This window comes from Lontra canadensis, unplaced genomic scaffold (genome assembly GCF_010015895.1).
Source record: "Lontra canadensis isolate GAN:19392208 unplaced genomic scaffold, GSC_riverotter_1.0 scaffold35, whole genome shotgun sequence".
NCBI classification, from domain to species: Eukaryota; Metazoa; Chordata; class Mammalia; order Carnivora; family Mustelidae; genus Lontra; species Lontra canadensis.
In genome coordinates, this window is record NW_022631029.1 from 5203715 (window position 1) to 5222098 (window position 18384).

General features: G+C 55.4%; 1 protein-coding gene across 1 annotated transcript in view; it reads right to left on the reverse strand.

Annotated features, from left to right (window-relative positions):
* Nucleotides 1–1777: 1777 nt before the first annotated feature.
* Nucleotides 1778–18384, reverse strand: part of FYCO1 (FYVE and coiled-coil domain autophagy adaptor 1) — a 67840-nt gene continuing 51233 nt past the window's right edge. The window contains exons 15-18 of the mRNA XM_032867837.1: nucleotides 13241–13336; nucleotides 9834–10044; nucleotides 3877–3986; nucleotides 1778–1956 (exon numbers count right to left, since the gene is read on the reverse strand). Of these exons, the coding sequence (XP_032723728.1) occupies nucleotides 1881–1956; nucleotides 3877–3986; nucleotides 9834–10044; nucleotides 13241–13336 (493 nt within the window). The 3' untranslated portion in view covers nucleotides 1778–1880. The remainder of the gene's footprint in view (nucleotides 1957–3876; nucleotides 3987–9833; nucleotides 10045–13240; nucleotides 13337–18384) is intronic.

Consider the following 18384-nt stretch of genomic DNA (forward strand, 5'->3'; position numbering starts at 1 on the left):
TGCTAGTTTCCTTCTTGTGGTAAACCACGCATCCCGATTACCCTTCCTAGGGAGAGGGTGGGCTCCAAGGCGGGATAACTTCCTCTGGAACAATCCTCAGGCCATGTGGCACACCTGTGAGGATAAGCATGAGGCCAGGGAGTCTCTGGGAGCCTGGCTGCTTACTGCCTTGGTGCTGAGTACAGTCAAGGCCTTGGCCACTGGGAGATGCAAGGACCCTGGTGGTTTTCTGCCAGAGGTGGCTGGTTGCGCTAAGGAAAGAGTGTGAGAGGTTCAGCTTCTCTCAGCGTTGATCTCTCTGGAAGGTTCTGTTCACGACCCCCTCCTCCGCTCTACTTAAGCTGACTGCAAGTGGCCAAGCCCCCTATCTGAGGGAAAGCTCTGAGCCCATCATGGAGGTTACTTCCCCCCACCCCTGCCCCACGAGTCGCCTCTGCTGGGTGGTGGCTGCGGCATTTGCGCTGGACCCGGCCTGGGGGCCCTGACCTGTATTGGAGCTCTCAACATCAGCCCAACCAGGACTGTGGGGGACAGAATGAAGCTTCCAGGTGGCGTGACTTGACTGGTCACCAGAGACCAGCTGGGGGATGGGCTGGGTCCAGTGCTCAGATCCCCAGACACCCTGCCTGGCGCACTCCCTCATCCCTGGCTGAAGTGGGCCCTGTCATCAGATGGCCTGCTCACCTGTGAAGTGTCTGAGCCCTGACTTCAGGCTCCGGCCCCAAGAGGCCATGGAGGGTGAGCTCCCTACGGTGGGAGGAGAGAAGGGCCCCAGACAACAGGAAGTGGGCAAACGGGGTGCTGGGGAAGACGGGTGGGGAGTGGGGACCAAGAAGTGAACTCCAAGCAGATCCATGAATTATGCCCGTTGTACTCGAGTTACCGAAGACTTCTGCTGAGAAGGCCCGATGTCTGGAAGTGGTTCTTACCCTGATTATGATCATTAGTAAACATGTCCGCGGACGAGGCAGCAGCTCTCATTTGACAAACAGAGACAGCCCAGGAGCTCAGTAGTGAGTCCTAAGGGCCACACTCAGGGCTGCCTTGTGGTCAGGGTGTTGCCGTCCGCGCAGACAGCCGCTGCAGGACATGTCCTCCGTGTGGTGGCTTTGGTTTCCCCAAGCATCTTCGGTTCTGATTTCTAGGCCGATGTTTTCAACTACTGAGGGGCCTGAGGGAAGGGCTTTGTGTGAGGACAGGACGTCCCAGACCGAAGGGCCTGGAAGAAAGTGCACCTAGAGGCCCCTCCGGAGTTGCTGTGCTTTGGAGTAACCCTAAATTTAGCGTGGCAGGAGGGGACAGAGGCCTGACGGAAGAGGCTGGTGGGGGCTTTGGGAGAGCCCCTCCCCCCGCCTCAGGCGCCCTGACTCTCCTGTGGCCTCCTCTGCCCGGGAAGAGGGCCTCGCAGCCTGAGGACTCCCAGGGGTCTGGCCAGGACATCCCGGCTCGTGGTCACCCAGGGTCCCTGGGCCCCCGCTGGGCAGAGTGTGTGGCATTTCTCTCCACGGGCAGAAGCTGGGATCACTGGCGCCAGCCTGTGCAATTCTCCATGGGAGGCCGGGAACCAGCATGGCTTCGGGAGAGGCTGAAGGTTCCTGAGTGTTTAAACCTTTGGCAGAGTGTCCCTTTGGGTGTGAGGACAGTTGGGAAACGTTGCTTGAGCCCTTAAAAGCCATGGGGGCTAAGAGTGCCGGTGCACAGTGCCGAGTACATGCGCTCCAGATGGCCGGAGGCCTGTCTCCCAGAGTCACACATTGGTCACATAAGGAGCCGTTGCTTTTTTTTTTTTTTTTTTAGTGCTTTATGTGACAGGTGAGCAAGAGTAGTGTTTCCTGTGGATAAAGTGAAACTATCAGAATCTAGAATCCAGGTGCTTGAGGCTACAGGAAGTCACTTCCATCGTAGATCACAGGTCTGTCAACTGTCAAGTGATAAAACACTTTCTTGGAGACAAACCTGAGGAAACAGAAGTGGAAAAGGAGGGTGTCAGTGGGAGTGCTGAAAGCCGGGGGACAGCGGTGGCTGCTGGGGCCTGGCTGGGCGTGTGTGGGGGCTGTGTGCCTGTGGGCTGGTCGGGGAGCCTTTTGGGGGAGCAGAGGCCTGGGCCCCTCGTCCCGTCTCCTGTCTGTCCAGCAGAGCTCTCCCCAGGCATGGGTCTGGGGAGCCTTCCCTGGGGTTTGGTACACAAACACAGGAACACCTACTCTGAAGCTGTGGGGGGACCTGGGGGCTGTGGGGGAGCGGCGCAGGGAGTGGACTCTGCGATGAGGTTTCTGGAGGAGGCGAGTATGGATCTCAGCCCCGCCGGGCACCAAAATCCATCTTGCCATCCATGGTTTAGAAATCTCCAGCACAGAGTAAGGCCGGGGTGGGTCACAGCACCATGGCTGCCTCTGGTGGGAACTAGGGGCCTGCCTGGGGCATGGGACTGTGTTCTGCCCTGAATGCGCCTCCCCTCGGCCTCTCCGACAGCCCACTGGGAATCTCGGTGATGTGGTGACAGTGCTCACTGCCTTTGCAGAGACAGGGCTCTGGGGCCTTTGGAGCTCTGAGGGCAGCTCTCTGGATACCCTGGGGCCTGTGCCCCATGAGTCTAGCAAATTCAAGGTATGTTTGTGCTCATGGGGATGTGCAGGGGAGGAGCGGGAGGGGGGAAAGTGGGAAGCTCCTTCTCTCAGCCCCTCCTTTGGCAGATGGCCTTGGCCACAATCCCTAGGTGTTCAAGGCCGGGAGGTGCTGAGGAGGGTGGCACAGCTTTCCCCTAGAGTACCCCAGCCAGTTACTCTGCCTAAAGCCAAGTGCCCCGTGTGGGGGGATGTAGGTGCTAGCTCAGGGCCCCACACAGGGAGGATGTGGCTGGGTGCTGGTCAGACAGGGCTCCTAAAAAAGGTGGCCCCGACAAAGGGCTTATGCTGAAGCCAGAAGACTTGGGTGGGTCTTCACCCAAGGGACGGGTCCCCGCAACCTTAACCGCCCCGTCTCATGTCTCCGTGAAGTGGGGGCCCAGGCTCCCAGCAGATCTCAACCAATGGGTTCCTCTCCCCAGCTTCCTTCCTCGGCTTCCCCTCCGGCCTGTCCGTCTTCATTCCCAACTTCCTGCCCCCCAGGCCTTCACTCCTGGGCCTGGATCTGGGGCTTCGATGCAGCGCTTCCCCAAGACAGTATACCATGCTCCCACTGCCATGACAAGAGGGCCTAGGGCCTCCCCCACACAGCTCTAGTCCTGGCCTTCATTTCTTGCTTGTCTCCCCACCCACTCACCCATCCACCCATCCATCCATCTATCCACCCACCCACGCACCCATCCACTCACCTACCCTTCCTTCCTTCCTTCCCCTCCCCTCCCCTTCCCTTCCCTACCCTACCCTATCCTAGCCTTCCCTTCCTTCTTTCCTTCCACTGTTTCTACTGAGCCCCTCCTTTGGGCTGGGTAGTGGGAGCCTGGACAACCGAGAGAGGCAGGAGGGCATACTTGTTAAATCCAGAGCCTGGAGGCAGGCCCTCTGGGTTCCAACCTGGCTCTACCACCACCAGCTGTGTAACCTGGGAGGTGTTAGCCCCTGACCCTCAGTCCCTTGGAGGCATCATGAAGGGAACAGTAGTTCCTATCACATGGATGTGCCGTGGGGCTTAAGTGAGTCAGTAAGAGTGGAGGGTCAGGGACTCACGTGACATGTGCTAAGATTCTATAAGTACTAGCCTGTGTCTCAATAAATCTGTAGCAGACACTAGACCACCACAGTATAGGGCTCTAAAAAAAGAGAAACTATTAACAATAAATTACTGATAATTAGTCTCTTTCAAACGTCCACCCCTGTTCTCGCAGCCAGGTGGCAGGTGAACTCTTCCGGATACTGACGGGTGAGGCGGCCCTACCTGGAAAAGGTGTTGTCGAAGATGAGCATGTAGATGCCCGGCGTGCGGACCTTGAGCTGGCCCTGAATGTTCTCCTTGTGGGAGCTGCACCGGGTCGTGGGGATAAGGACCTGGGAGGGAGAGCACATCAGAACAAGTGTCACAGAAGCTGAGAAGGCCTATGGGTCCTCTGGGCAGATCCTTTATTTTGGGGATGGAACTAGGCCCAGTGAGGGTAGAGCTCCTGTCTGACGTTGCAGCTGAGCAAGGTTGGGGCTGGGATCAGTCCCAGGACTGGGGTTGGGGGTATGCCTGGGATCAGTCCTAGGAATAGGAGGTACATCTGGGATCAGCCCCAGGAGTGGGGGGGTATGTCTGGGATCAGCCCAGGAGAAGGAGTGGTACCTCGGATCAGCCCCAAGACTGGGGGGGTGGAATCTTCTACATTCCCTGCATTTGCTGATGACCTGGGGTAGGAGAGGAGGCTGTGGGCATGAATTTCATTCAGAATCATGAACTCGTCAGCGCCCCAAGAGGAGTGGTCCCCAGCCTCCTCTGACCACAGCCCACGCCAGAATGTTCCACCACCTGGAGGAGCAGGCCTTTTTTTGGCTTCAGGAAGCCAGGGTGTATTTGAGGTGAAATCTATCTGTCTGGCTCCTGCTGGGCCTTGTGTTGCCCAGGGTAAGGGGTGTTTCACAGGACAGTAGAACCCCTGCCCACTCCCGTCTCTTCACAAGCGTTTTGTGAAGCCCCTGAGCCCTGCCCGCTCTGGCCTAAACAGACCTGGCCCCACCTGTGGCTTCTCACTTGGCCCCAGCAGGCTGCCTCTCCTGCCACCCCCCTGCAGGTCCATGGGCCCCACGGCCCTCTCATCTTTCCAGGCATCAGCCTCAGCTTCCTATTTACCCTCTGCCTTCCCCAAGAATGAGAGATTAGTTCCAGGAAATAGCTGTTTTCTCAGGACATGTTCTAAGGGCCTCACTGTCGGGGGGCAAAGCCGAGCGCAGGGTGAGCGCTGGACGGGGCCGGGTGTGTGTGCGTGTGTGTGGGGTTGGTCCTCTGGATGGCCAGTCTTTCTCACGAGGGTAACATCTGCTACCTGCTGACCAGCTAAGACACTGTATAAAACTAAAGATATGGTCGGGTGCCTGGCTGATAGGAAATGAGGAAATGGGAAATAAGACAGAGCCAACTGAAACTCAGAAAGATTTTAGAAGGGATCAATACCCCAATGGGTCTGGTCTCAGAAAGCATCCTTCAGCCGCCCACGTAGGCAGACTACACGTGAAATGTCACACAGACAGAGGCTTTGCAGACCATGGCTAACACTGAGCAACTTGGGAGCTCCTAGTGTGGTGGGCTGCCCCCAAAGTGAGCATTTTTATTCTTTACAAAATTAAGTGCTGCCCCCTTCTCAGAAACACAGCTTTCTGAAATTCCATTATCTATTCCCTTTAAACATTTTTTTACCCTGAACAAAATGACTGAATCCAAAATGCTTCTAACGATGTGATGGCTTTTTCAATTTATGCTTGAATACAGAGGCACATTTCTGGAAACCCTACATGTTGGCCACAGGGTTCCTAACGTGAAGTTAAGTTTCCACAAAAGGTTCTGCCCTCAAAGATCTTGTGGTTTAACAGAGACAGCAGATGAAAAAACTGTTCAGTTATAACAGTGAGCGTGTCGTGAGGGGAGAACTGGGAGGGGTGCCCATCCCAGCCCTGGGGGCGGAGGGGAGAGAGGCGCAGGGTCAGGGCAGGTATCCTGGAGGAGGGGATGCTCAGCTTGGATGAGGTAGGTAATTCAAGAAAGGCCTGGCTGTCCCAGGTAAAGGGAAAAACATCTTCAGAGACATGGGAGAAGACCTAAGATTTACTCTCCCAAGAGATAACCAAAAAGAGACAGAATGTACAAGACACTGGACATCAGGCAACAGAGGACAGTGATCTCTGAGGGAACAGGTGGGCTCCACACCTGCCTCAGCTCACCACTTTCAAATGAGAAGGGAGCAACCACCAGAGGGGACAAACAGAAAACAAACAGTAAGATGACAGACTCAACCCTAACCAATCAATAAGCACATTAAGTATAAACAGTCTATAATCCCAAATAAAAGGCAAAGGTGATCAGGCTGACCCAACCCTCATCATGCCCATAAGCAGAGACAATTTAAATATAAAGACACAAATAGGTTAAAAGTAAAAGCATGTTAAAAAGATACACTGTGGTAGCACTAATCCAAAGAAAGCTGGATTGACTACTATCAGACAAAATAGATTTTATATCAAGGGATGTGGCCAGGGATAACTTCATGACAAAGGTGTTCATGCATCAGGAAGATGGACCAACCCTTCACACTGATGCCCCTAATGAAAGCTTCAAAAACATGAAGCCGAAAGTGGTAGGATTCCAAGGAGAAATAGATAAATTTACAATTACCAGTTGTCTATTTCAATGCCCCTCAATAATTGATGGAATGACAGACAGGAACTCAGTAAGAAGATGGAAGCTTCGAAGAACAACTAACTCAGCCCAAGTGACATTTATGGAACATGCCACCTGACTGTGGCAGGACACACCTGCTTTTCGAGTGCACTGGGAACAATCCAGTAGGCCATCTTCTAGGCCATCAAAAAAAACAAAAAACAAAAAACAAAAAACAAAAAACCAACCAACCAAAAAAAAAAAAAAACCACAAACCCACCTCATAGTTGAAAGGATTCAAGTTATATGGCCTGTTTTCTGAAGACAATGGAGTTAAATTAGAAATAAACACATCTCTGGACCAAAAATATGTGTAAACTAAAGAACACACTCTTAACACATGGGTCAAAGAGAGAGCACACATCAGAAGGGAGATCCCACAGGCACAGGAGAGAGCATAAGCAGTGTGTTCCTGATACCACAGGACATTTGCACTGGCTGGGAGCTGGTGGTGGTGAGGGAGTAGGAAGGGCCAGAGACAAGCCTGGAGGGGAAAAAGATACCTGAGGATGCACCCTGGGTGGGATCTGGGGCTAGCCACTTCTATGCTTGGTCTTATTACATTCCATTGATGTTCTATTGTATTCTAATTCCACCTGGGGCTGAGAATTCTGGGAGGTTGCAAGATTGGGTCTGCTTCCAGGGTCTGTAACCTAACAATGCTGAGCCTGGGCACTTCAGCAAGCACAGGCGGGGAGGAGCTGCTGGACAGGAAGGCTTGCGGTTTACACAGGGGTGTCTGGGCACCTCAGCCCTCAACCTCGGCATTTACTACCTTGACTGTAAAGCAACAACCGAGAGCTCGTTAGGCAAGTTGCCTGAAGAGGGTATGTCTAAGATAATGTGCTTCATTTCTTTAGAACATTCTAGATCATGGACTTTTCATTCATCTCAGTTCTGGTATTCTCACCATGGTCAAAATCTATGAGGTCATCTCTGGTGCCAAAGCTGAGGTGGTGGGGAGAAGATGGGGGGTTCTGGAATAAACCTGAGGCAGGCCCCCACTGGGTGAGCTCTGGGAGTACCTCCCACCAGCCTCCCGGGCCTCCACAGCTGAGTCCTCATTCATGCCACATGTCCGCAAGACAGCCCAAGCTGCTTTTATGGATACTTGGATGGGCTCCCGTGGGCTGGGGCTCTGGTGCAAAGCGAGGTTTCTATGCTGGATTGAAGAAGTGAGTCACAAAAGACTACACAGACAAAGAGAGGGGTGGTTGCTGGGGGTGGGGGTTGCAGAGTGACTGCTCGTGGGGATAGTTTCTTTGTGGGGGATGATGAAAATGATCTAAAATTTGAGTGGCGACAGTTACACAATGCTGTGAATACACTGTATGGCTTAAATGGGTCAATTATTTGGTATATAAATTATATCTCAATAAAGCTAAAAAACCCACAAAGTTAAGGTTCTTGCTCCCGGTCCTGGTTGTTCCTCTGACTCTCTGTGGCCCCAGGTGGGCTGTTGAGTTTCTCTGGCCAAACATGGATCCTCTGCCCAGAGAGAGGGCAGGGCCTGGGTCCTGTTCCCCACTCGGTCCCCAGGCTTCAGGACAGGGTTGGCACACGCGTAGCCTCAAGTCCCGGATGGACCATCTCTTCAGTCAAGGGTTTTCCCAAATTCCCGCCTTCTAATCTCAGTGCCGAGGTACGACCTTGACCGAGGAAGCATTCTGGAGAGGAGGTGGCTCTGGGGGGCTGGGCAGTGTCTGCTGGGTGCTGTTGGGGACAGGGCTGACCTTGTCCGTGAAGCTCCCTCTATGCGTCCTCGTTTGGCCCAAGGCTTCCTCCCCTGATGGCTGCCCCCCGGGGTGCCTGCCCACCCTCAGCACGACACTAAAGGGAACCGTGGTCGTCTGTTCACTGGGGGTGAGGGGAGGGCTCTCTCTTCAAGGGCAGAGCCACGTTGTCCCTTCTCTTCCTAGCTCTGACAGGTGCCAACAGAGCCCAGGGTTAAGCAGAACTTGGCAGGTGACTCTGAGCAGAAGGCAAGCCCCCTGTGTCTACACCTCCACAATCACACCCTTGAGCGCTGTCACTTTCTCTGCACGTAAGCCTGTAAGACCCAGGCTGGTCAGGGGATCCTGGGGGAGTCCCCCAGACAGAGGCTGAGGATGTGGCTCTGGGAACAGGTTCCTAGGCTGATGTCTATCCAGGGCTCTTCAGGCACTAGAAACAGCCACGGCATGGCTGGCTGAAGGCAGACGGCACCTGACCACCGGGCTTGCTTGCCCTGTCTATGGGCGCCTTCTGCCCCCTGGCTGCCACTCTGAGAAACACACTGGCAGTCCTGACTCCCAGAGGCCATCTGAAGGCTGGAGAGGAAGGCTCCTCCTCCAGGTCTCCAAGGCCCAAATCCTGGTAGGAACCACACGGATCTCCCAGGGCCATGAGTGACTGAGCAAGGGGAGAGGCCCAGGGCTCAGCCACATGTGGGCAGGTGGCATGGCAAAAGCCCCCGCCCGAGCCCCCCGCAGCTGGCGGCCCACACACTAGAGGGAATCAAGGATATTCTCACGCACACTGCACAGGAGTCTCCTTCCACATGACTTCAAGTCGTTCTCCACCACCTTGCTTCTTGCCATTGCTGGAACATGGACATTTCTACACGGTACAGCAGCCTGATGTCCACCCTAAGCTCCTGGCTGGCCTCACCGGTCCTCCCACCAACGCTGATTCAAATGGGACTCGAGTTTCCACCCAAACGAGCTCTGCCTCCCCTTGTACTGAATCAGCCATTTGCCAAGTCCTGCTCAACCTTCTGTTCTGGGCTCTGGATCCCACCCCATCCTTTCTGCTCTGGTTCCCAATCCCTCGAGCTAGGCCCATGGCTCTCAACCTTGGCTGCTCACCAGACTCACCTAGGGGGAGCCTGTGTCCCAGCCATAGGCTGTGGTGTGGTGTGGAGTGGTGTGGCTGTGGCCTTGGGAGTGGGTGTTTCTAACATGTAGCCAAGACTGGGACCTGCAGTGCAGGCCATCGTCAGAATCCCATGCTTAGACTGTCTTAGGACTTTATGGACTGGGATCTGTCACCATGACTTTGAGCCCCACCGCCCCAGTGCACAATGGCTAAATGTCTCTGAGATGAGAGGCCAAACACGCCAAGTTCATGACATCCTTCACGGTGACTCATTCTTGCTCTGCATGGCTCTGTGAACAAAATGACCCTGAGACTCGGTCGCATGTCTATATCCTCTGGTGACCCGTCCCTAAGTCAGACAGAAGCTGTCTGACACAGGAGCAACCTTCAGAGACCTGAGGACAGCACTGTCAGCCTCTAGACCTTTCCCTCCTCAAGCTGGCTAAGGTCAGGTGCTTTGCCTACCCTGTGGGATGCAGCCCAGAGGGCTTGTCCCCCTGCTTTCTCCACGTGTCCTTCTCATGGCTGTGGCCCAAACAGTCCAGGTGAGGCCTGCCCAGCAGAAGGCAGGATTGGCTGCGGCCCTGCACTGGGAAAGGTCAGCCCAAGCCCCCTGCAGGGAGCCGGCTCACCTTACACTGATCCAGCGGTGTGTCCTCTGCCTCCTGGAAGACCACGCTGAAGGAGATGCTCTTGGGGTCGGAGGAGAAGACCCAGCTGATGGTGAGGCCTGCCTCGGCCACGGTGATGGGGATGACGCTGTAGGTACTGGACCGCACGAACAGCTCCCTGTTGCTCTCCCCGAAGTTGGCGATCTCGTCCACCGTGAGAGGTAGTTTTATCCTAAAATCCAAATGCGGAGAGGGCCCTGATCAAACGGGCAATGTGCCTGAGCCCGCCGGGAAGTTCACCTGCGGCTCAGAGGTGGGGGGGACCATTGCCCGATGTGTTTGATTATGGGAGAAGCCTGGATGTGTAGCTCCCAACCATGGAGAGTGCTGACCAGGTGCTGGGCATGGTGGCCGGCACTGGGGACACAGAAATCAAACATGAGGTTGGCCATCCTTGCCTGCGTGGGGCTGGCATGTCCCCAAAGGCGGCTGGAGGTGAAGGCTGGCCTGAGGTGCTCTGTGCCCCCATGCATGGGACGTGGCTACAGAGGCCTTAGCTTTCAAGAGCCCTCCCGAAGCTTCCAGTTGCCCAGCTGGCCCTCTCCTCTCTCCAGATCCAGGCTGCCCTCTATGTTAACTGGCACGGGCAGGAAGCACACCCATCACTAGAAACTTCCTGCCCTCTCAGCCGTCCCTCTTTTCAGTGGAAATCTGTGCCTGCTGGAAGTTTCCAAGGGGCACCCTGGCTTTTCTTAAATGGGTTCCAGTACCTGCCCTGCTTCCTGTCTGCTGCAGGGCTCACCTCCTCATAAGCCTGAGGTTCCTCCTCTGCCTGTCTGCTGTTGGGTGTGAGGAGGGCCTCAGAGGATGCTCTGGGAGTGAGTGAACCAGCTGTCCCCCTACGGCTGCCTGTTCCTGACTGAGCGGCGCCCCCTCCTGGACAGTGCACGCTAGTGCGGCCTTGGGCGGTGGTGTGGCTTTGGGCTAGTCCCACCTCCTTAGCTCTTAACTGGGAAGGTGGTGGCCCGGGCCTCCCAGGCCCTCTGCTTGCAGGCTTCATGTGCCAGCTCCACGGCTGCATCAAGAAGCTCAATGCTCCCATCTCCCACGAGGAAGCCAAGATCCAAACAGATTAAGAAACTTGTTCCGGGCCCACCCAGGTCGGATCTGAAGCCACTACCTGTCCCCTACACCAAACTGCATTTTGTGGCCAAAATCTATTACTGTCTCCCTTCATGTAGCAGTGGAAACTAAAGCTCAGAGAGGTTAGGAAACTCGCCCAAGACTGCACAGCAAGTAAGTCATGGGGCTGAGAGTTCTGTCTGCCTTCGAAGCTGTGGAGATGGATGGAAATACTCCCCAGGACTATGCTAATGAGAAGAGTAGCCAAGGATGAAAAAACCCAAAATGCTCTACAGAGCAGCCCTGACAAAAATCATTCCACTTTTGTGAAAATTTAGTTCGATGTCACGTTTTCCCATGTGTTCCCTGAAGCTTCATTTGTGAATATGGTACAAAAAGCCCTGCCCAGTGTTCACGATTCTCAAGAATATTAGAGTAGGCAGAAGGGCCCATTTTGGAAAAGAGACATTTCTTGTAAGATGGAAATCTTACTGCATGGCCATGTGAGCAGTCATCCTGACAGAAGTCTCCAATGATGCTGGGCCATTTTAAAATTTCATGTTCCAGAATTCTCCCCTTGCACCCAGTCCCTTAGATTGTGCTTCTAGACTTTTTTTTTTTTTTTTTAACCTTTTGAGATCTGATCTGTTCACTGGGAGGATGATCCTCAGTCTCCCCAGAGAGGCTAGTAAAAATAAATCAAGGGTTTGACATCTCTGCTCAAATATAATCTTCTTCTTCTTCTTCTTTTTTTTTTTTTTGAGAGACAGAGAACACAAGTGCAGCAGGGGATGGGGTGGGGAAGGAAGCGGGAGGAGGGAAAGAGGGAGAGGGAATATTAAGCAGGCTCCTTGCCCAACATGAAGCCCAACGTGGGACTCCAGCTCACTACCTTGAGATCGTGGAAATCAAGAAATCAAGAGTCAGATGTTGAACCAACTGAGCCACCCAGGCACGCCTCAAATATAATCTTAGATAAACGGAGCCCACTGTCTACAGAACTCACATCATAAATGTAAATTCTACTGGTTTCCCTGCTCTGCCCTGTCCCTCCATAGTCATTCTCCACATGGCAACCGGAATGCTCTTTTTTCAAATGTAAATTACATTAAGTCATCGTTCTGTTCCAAACCTTATTTTTGGGCTCCCCCTTCTCTCAGATTAAAAGCCAAAGTCCTCACAATGGTCAACAAGGCCTGATGTGACATGGGCCCCCTTCCCTCTCTGACTCCGTTTCTCTCGCTCTCTCTGCTTCAGCCACGCTGGCTGTTTCCCTGTTCCTTGAACATGGCAGATACCATTCTGCCCCAAGGCCTTTGTACCAGCTGTTCCCTCTGCCTGAATGCTGTTCCCTCATAGAGCTGCATGGCAACTCCCTATGGTCTTACCTTCTTAGTGCCACTTTATTCAAGATCACTCTACTTTGTTTCCTTTCCAGAGCCATAGCACCTTGTAATGCACAATGTAATTCACTTGTTTACTTACATCTATGGTCCACCCCTGCTGGAATATGAACTAAACATGAGGGCAGGAATCTTTGTCTTGCTCACTGATGTACTCCAAGGACCTAGAACAGACCATACCTGCTGCCCCCTAGGTGCTTGGTATCTGTGAATCTACTCAGTGACTCTTAAACCATCATGCAGCCATTAGTCACAACCCAGGAGAGAAAGAACAGGATACAAGAAAATACTCACACAGTCATAAGTCTTAAAAGACTATGAAGTAAGATGCAGAATATTTTCTTTGTATAGAAAATGATGTACATACGTATTTTTAAAAACTGGAAGGCTCTACACTGAAGCAGTTTGCTTGTCTCTCTTTTCTTTCTTTTTTTTTACAATGAAAAGGTACTGCTCTTACAGTAAGAGAACAAAACAAAGTTATTTTCAAAAAAGCAGCACACAAGGTACAGGAGGCATGAGGAAGGGATGGCTATGGGGGCATGGGGAGCTCCGGAGGGTGAGGGACCTGCTCTCGGTCTTCACTGAGGTCACATGGGGGCGACACTGTTCTCTTCTGGACCTGGGACCTTCCTGTTTCTGGCACAACTAGGACATGCAGCCAGCTGGGCTGGGAGGTTGACAGGACGATGGATGATTACACTGTATTATTTGTCAGAATCTAAACACTGTGCACATAAAGGGGGAATTTACCTTACATAAATTGTACTAAAAAAAAAAAAAAAAAAAAAGGACAGACAAGAAGCCACCATTGGTGCCAAGTCAGAGCCTCTGGGGTGCTTCCAGCTCCTCCTCCCCTATAGTGACAGCCTGGGGAGTCCTGCTCGGAGACCTGTCACTTACATCAGCTCTCCAGACTTCAGCAAGCAGATTTCAGCATCCTGTCCTGGCGGCATGTCTTCAGTGTCCTCAGGGGTTAGCGAGGTTGACATGGTGTCCCTGGAATGTCACCCACAAGAACACACAGCCATTTAGCCATTGGCACACAGAGTCCCACATCCTGGGGGCCCCCAGCCTTGGAGCCGTGTAGCCAAACTCAGAATGCTCAGGGTCCTTCAGTCCCAGAGGCCATGGCAGAGGGTCCAGCAGGTAGGAGCAGAGGGGCCAGGGCTGAGCAGGCAGGACTGGGAGAACCCAACAGGGCTGCCACGAGGTCTCTAGGGTCTTTCCGGTGGCCATGGGGAGGGGCTGCCTGCAACTCAGATGGGCCACCCTCCTGTCCCACGCCAGTGGAACACCATTAGCAGTGTCCCAGGGTCGGGCCTGGCCGGCGCCTGGCCGGGACCAGCAAGCTTGCTCTGGCCCATCTCTGGGGAGAAGGACACACACCCGGGAAACAGCATGGGCCGAGAGGGAGCAGTGGGACGAAGCCACTTGGCCTCTCTCGCTCACCACCCACGGTCAGCTGCACCGACAGCCAGCAGCGGGGCCAGTCGGCAGCGCAGACACGCCATGCTTCCCGCCGTGCTCCAGGTGGGAGGTGGGACACGCCAGGGCCAGGGGCGGAGGGCACCATATGCTCCCTCTCAGAGAGCCCCAGCACACGGCAACGTGAGTTTGAGGCTCTAGGAGGCCCGGCAGCAGAGACATCTACTGGACTTGAACTCCAGCGTTCGTGTGTTTATTCCGTCATGGAACGTTTCAAATGCTCACTGAACTGCTTACTCTGGGAAGGCAGACTGCAGTCCCCCCTTTTCACTGACGGGGACACGGGCGCCCAGGCAGCTCTGGAGACGCAGGCCGGTGCCCCACGCCCGGACTCCAGCTCACCACCGATCCAGCCAGAGGCCCATGCTGGCTCAGCCAGTGGGCTTGTGTGATCTCAGGGGCCTCAAGCCCAACCAGCTCGAGTGCCCAGGCCTGGGCAGGGGAAACGGAGTCCAGAAAAGAACCATCTGCCTCATGGACAACTGTTAACAAGGAACATCTCCCACCTAGTGTAGCTTTTTCAATGTCACAATAACCCCTTCTCAACTGCCCTAGAGGAGTCTCCCAACATGTCTCTGGGGGGAGGTCAATGCCTCCCTCCCTCCCTCCCCTGACAGGTACCCTTTGGGCTCTCACCAGATCAGCCCCGGAGACACTCGCCTGACTTCTGAGGCCCCCAAGGGAACTCGAGTGAACGCAGTCCAGCCCCCCCCCCCCACACTGTGGTGCCCAGAGATGTCTGCCCAGGTGTGTGCTGGACACTGTGCAGGCATGCCCCCCCAACTCCCAGCAAACGTTCTCAGTCAGCAACACACACACACACACACGCACACACACACACACACAGAGCAGCCCAGAAAAGGTCGGTGGCCAGCAGCAAGCATCCAGACCTCGTGCTCAGACGGCTCTGCCTCCGCCACCTTCACACCCACTTGGGCACCAAGTTCATGGCGCCCCTGGGAGTGCAGCTGTGACTTCTGCTGGAATATGACAGCGCTGTCCGGGCTGCGTGGCGCACCACCCATGGCCACGCCTGGGACGGGCTCTGTAGGATTCCCGGTGAATTCCTGCGCTCGCATGAGCTCAGGACCTAACCTAACACCATCCCCCGGACACCGGAGATTCAGGGCAGCCCAGCGGCCGCACCCTGCTGCTCATGGAGCTTCTGCCCGGAGCGGCAGCTGTCACCTCTGCTGGGAAGGGGTCCCCGGTACCTGCTGCTCGTATTTCACTGCCCTCAACGGGTCGGAGTGTCCAACCTGCCTGCAGGGAGAGGCTACAGATGGTCTACCACAGTCCACGTCCCGCATCTGAGCCCAAGGCTCCCCACTCAGTCAGGAGAACCCGAACGTCCACGTGAGGCCCTGGGGGCCCTCCGTGTGGTGGCAGAAAGCGGGAGAGTAGAGCAGGCAAAATTCAGTGAGTCTCCCCTCAGTCCATCCCAGCTGTCACTCTGCTGTGGAGGCGGGAAGATCTCCCATGTGTCACTGTGTCTCAGTGCGCCGGCAGGTATAGTCCCGTGCCACTAGTCTGGGGCTGCGACTGCGACTGGGGCCGACACGTGGCCACCTGCAGCCCGCTCCCATCTGGCCTGCTCCTCCCTCCCGCTCACCTCTGCGGCCCCCAGTCTGTCATAGCCCTCCTTACGCCAGGCCATACTTAGCTCTTTTGGGTGTTGTCTCCCCCAGACTGAGAATCATTTGGAAGTAGGGGTGGGCAGCAGCTGAGCTGTCCCTACCCTGCAGGACTGGCACGCAGCGACTCGGCCCCTGCCACCTGCAGGAACCAAACAGTGTACGTGCCACGTGCTAAGAAGCACGTGGAAATTCGGAAAAGGGCAGAGGAATGCTGACAAAGCCAAAGAGAGAACAGAGGCCAGGTCCCTGAAGGATAAGGACCCTCCGAGCCCTGCATGGAGTGGCAGACACGGGGTCAGCAGCGGCACACCCACCGCAGACTTACAAGGTCTTTCTGCCCGGAGAGGGACGGGCAATGCCCAGGGAGAGGCCTCTGTCCTCTTGGGAAAGCTCTGAGCACAAGACAGGGTGTCACTGGACCAGGCCCGATGTCATGCCTGCTCTCCACCAGGCCCAGCAGTCTCTCTGCCATTCAGCTCCCCTGTCCCTGCCCCATCCCCATCTGCTGTCATGCTGAGGCCACTGGGAGGTGAGACTCTGCTGTCAGGGCACAGCTGTAAGGGGGCGGTGGTGGGGGCTGGCATGGGGAGCTACCAGGGCTATGGGATCACCAGACACCCACTGGCACCTCACTGCCTGGCTGGGGATGTCTGGGCAGGCGCCTTCAGCCCACTGTAAGTGGGGGAGCCCATCTTCACAAACACCCCACCCTTAGGGGGCTGAGCACAGGGAGCCCCAAGCACTGGGGGATCCGTCTGTCCAGCTGGAGCTCCCTGGGGCTCCCAAGGGCAGGAGAGGCTGTGTGGATCTCAGTGGTGTCCTCACTCCCAGGTGGTTCCAGTCTTGGGTTTATGACTAATTGTGGCTCTAGGTGCCCGTCCCTCCTCTGAGGTTGTCCCTTCTCTACGTGGGAGAAGGAGATGGAATCAGATGGACTCTAGGCTCTGCTCCAAGTTCAATGCTTAGCTGGAAAAGAGCAGTAGGTTCCAAAGGATTCTTCCCTTGGCCTTCTCCAGGCTTCCCAAGGAGGGTGCACCAAGAACACACCTGACCTGCCTGTTGCCACTGAGGGCAAGCCCCGTCCCTCCTTGTTCCTCTTCCTCCCCAGCCCAGTCCTTGACCTCCTCCCTGCTCACCTCCTCCCATGGCTCTTGAGACCACGGGCCTCCAGATCCCCCCTCCTTCTCCCAGGATAAACACAATCACAGAAAGTCAGTGTGAGACGCTGTTCAAGGGATCAACCTACCACCCCCCCCAACTTGACGGCCACAGATATGGGAGCCTGAGGAGCCAAGATGTACTTAGGCCTGCCTCAGGTCACTTGCCTTCATCCTTGTGCAAAGTGCAAACACCGTATGAGAGGAAGATAAGTAACATTCGACGGAACAGGCTCTGAAGCTGTGGTTGGTTCTCTCGCCTTCTCCGGCACAGAGGAGAAAAGACGTCGGAACCCGTCACTCCCTCTCCTCCTCCAGCTCCCCCTCTCTGGCCATGATGACAGACAAGTCCTCATTACCTGTAAGTAGGTGCTTCCCAGGGTAGGTCCCCAGCCTCTCCCGGCCCTGGCTAAGGCCCCTGAGCGAGGCGGGCGTGGGTGGGTGATGTGTGCCGAGGGTAAGGATTAGAGGCACAGGGGTTTCTTCTCGATGGCTTCTCGAATCGTGGGTCACGACCCATTGAGTGGGTCACAAGCCAATTTAGGAAGCCATGACCCACACTAGAAGTCGAATAGAAAATGCCTAAGCAACAGTATACTGTGTGTTGTCAGGGGCAGTGTTGCGTCACGGGGCTCCTGCTTTGCTTTCGTGTCCCCATGCATGCCCCTGGGTAGTCAGGTAAAAGGCCTATCTTACCACAGGGCTCTGCAGACGGAAAACTAGCTTGGGAAGGACGGGGAACAAAAGCACGGCCACTAGGGGGCACCCTCTTTCCTGCCAGCACCATTTCCTTCTGTTGCCACTGGGGGGCTTTCCTGAGACGTTGAGACCCATTCGGTGCCCACAGCGCCCTTCCTTCCTCCCCTTGCTCTGGCCATGTGAGCCTCCAGCTGACGATGGTGACGGCTGATGGCATGTCACCCTCTTTTGCTGAGCTCCCGTCCCTGAGCCCGGGGTCAGGAGAGCTGACCTTGTCTTGGGGTGCACACGTCTGGGGCTGGTCATTCCAGCACCCCCAGAGATCCTGCCCCGCACACTGTCTAGGATCAGTCAATGTCCAGATTACGTGCCCGACGGTGAGCTGGTTTTCTGTCCCACAAGTCCCCAAACGGAGGACCTAAACAAGGCTCCACTTGAGAACCACGTGGGGATAAAGTGGTGTCCGCGGACAAGGCGGATGCTGAGCCAGTCCCCAGCAATGCAGTGAAGGGGTCCATGCCGGCCTGGATGAGGGGTCACGGGGGACGGGGCGGGGTCCCCTGGCTTGGTCTCCACGGCTGGAATCTACAACAGCTCCCTCTCACAAATCGAAATGTCTCAGCTACTTCTTCATGTAGTTACGGTACCACCTCAGCCCTGCAGACTACCCAGGGTGGGGGTGGTGCAGATCCTAGGCTGTTGGGGTCGGCAGAGGAAGAAAAGATGCCTAGGAAAGCCCCCCGGCCCGCGCGTCTTGCTGACCGCCTTCCTCGGAGGGCTCCAGCTGCTCCTCGGCTTCACCAAGCAGCAGGATGAGAAGGGCCGTTTCGCCCGACTACCCAGGGTCCCCCGGCCGGCGCGGTCAGCAGACGGCTCTATGTTTACAACAGCCTGCCCTGTACAACAGCCACCAGCCTCATGGGGCCGCCCGAACTCAGACCCATCACAATGTTCTGAAAAGCGAACCATTTGGCTTCTTGGTGGCATCGGCCCCACCGCAGGGACTCAAGGGCCACCGAGTGGGATGGTGCAGACCCAGGACAGGCCTGTCCTCGCGGACGGTGCC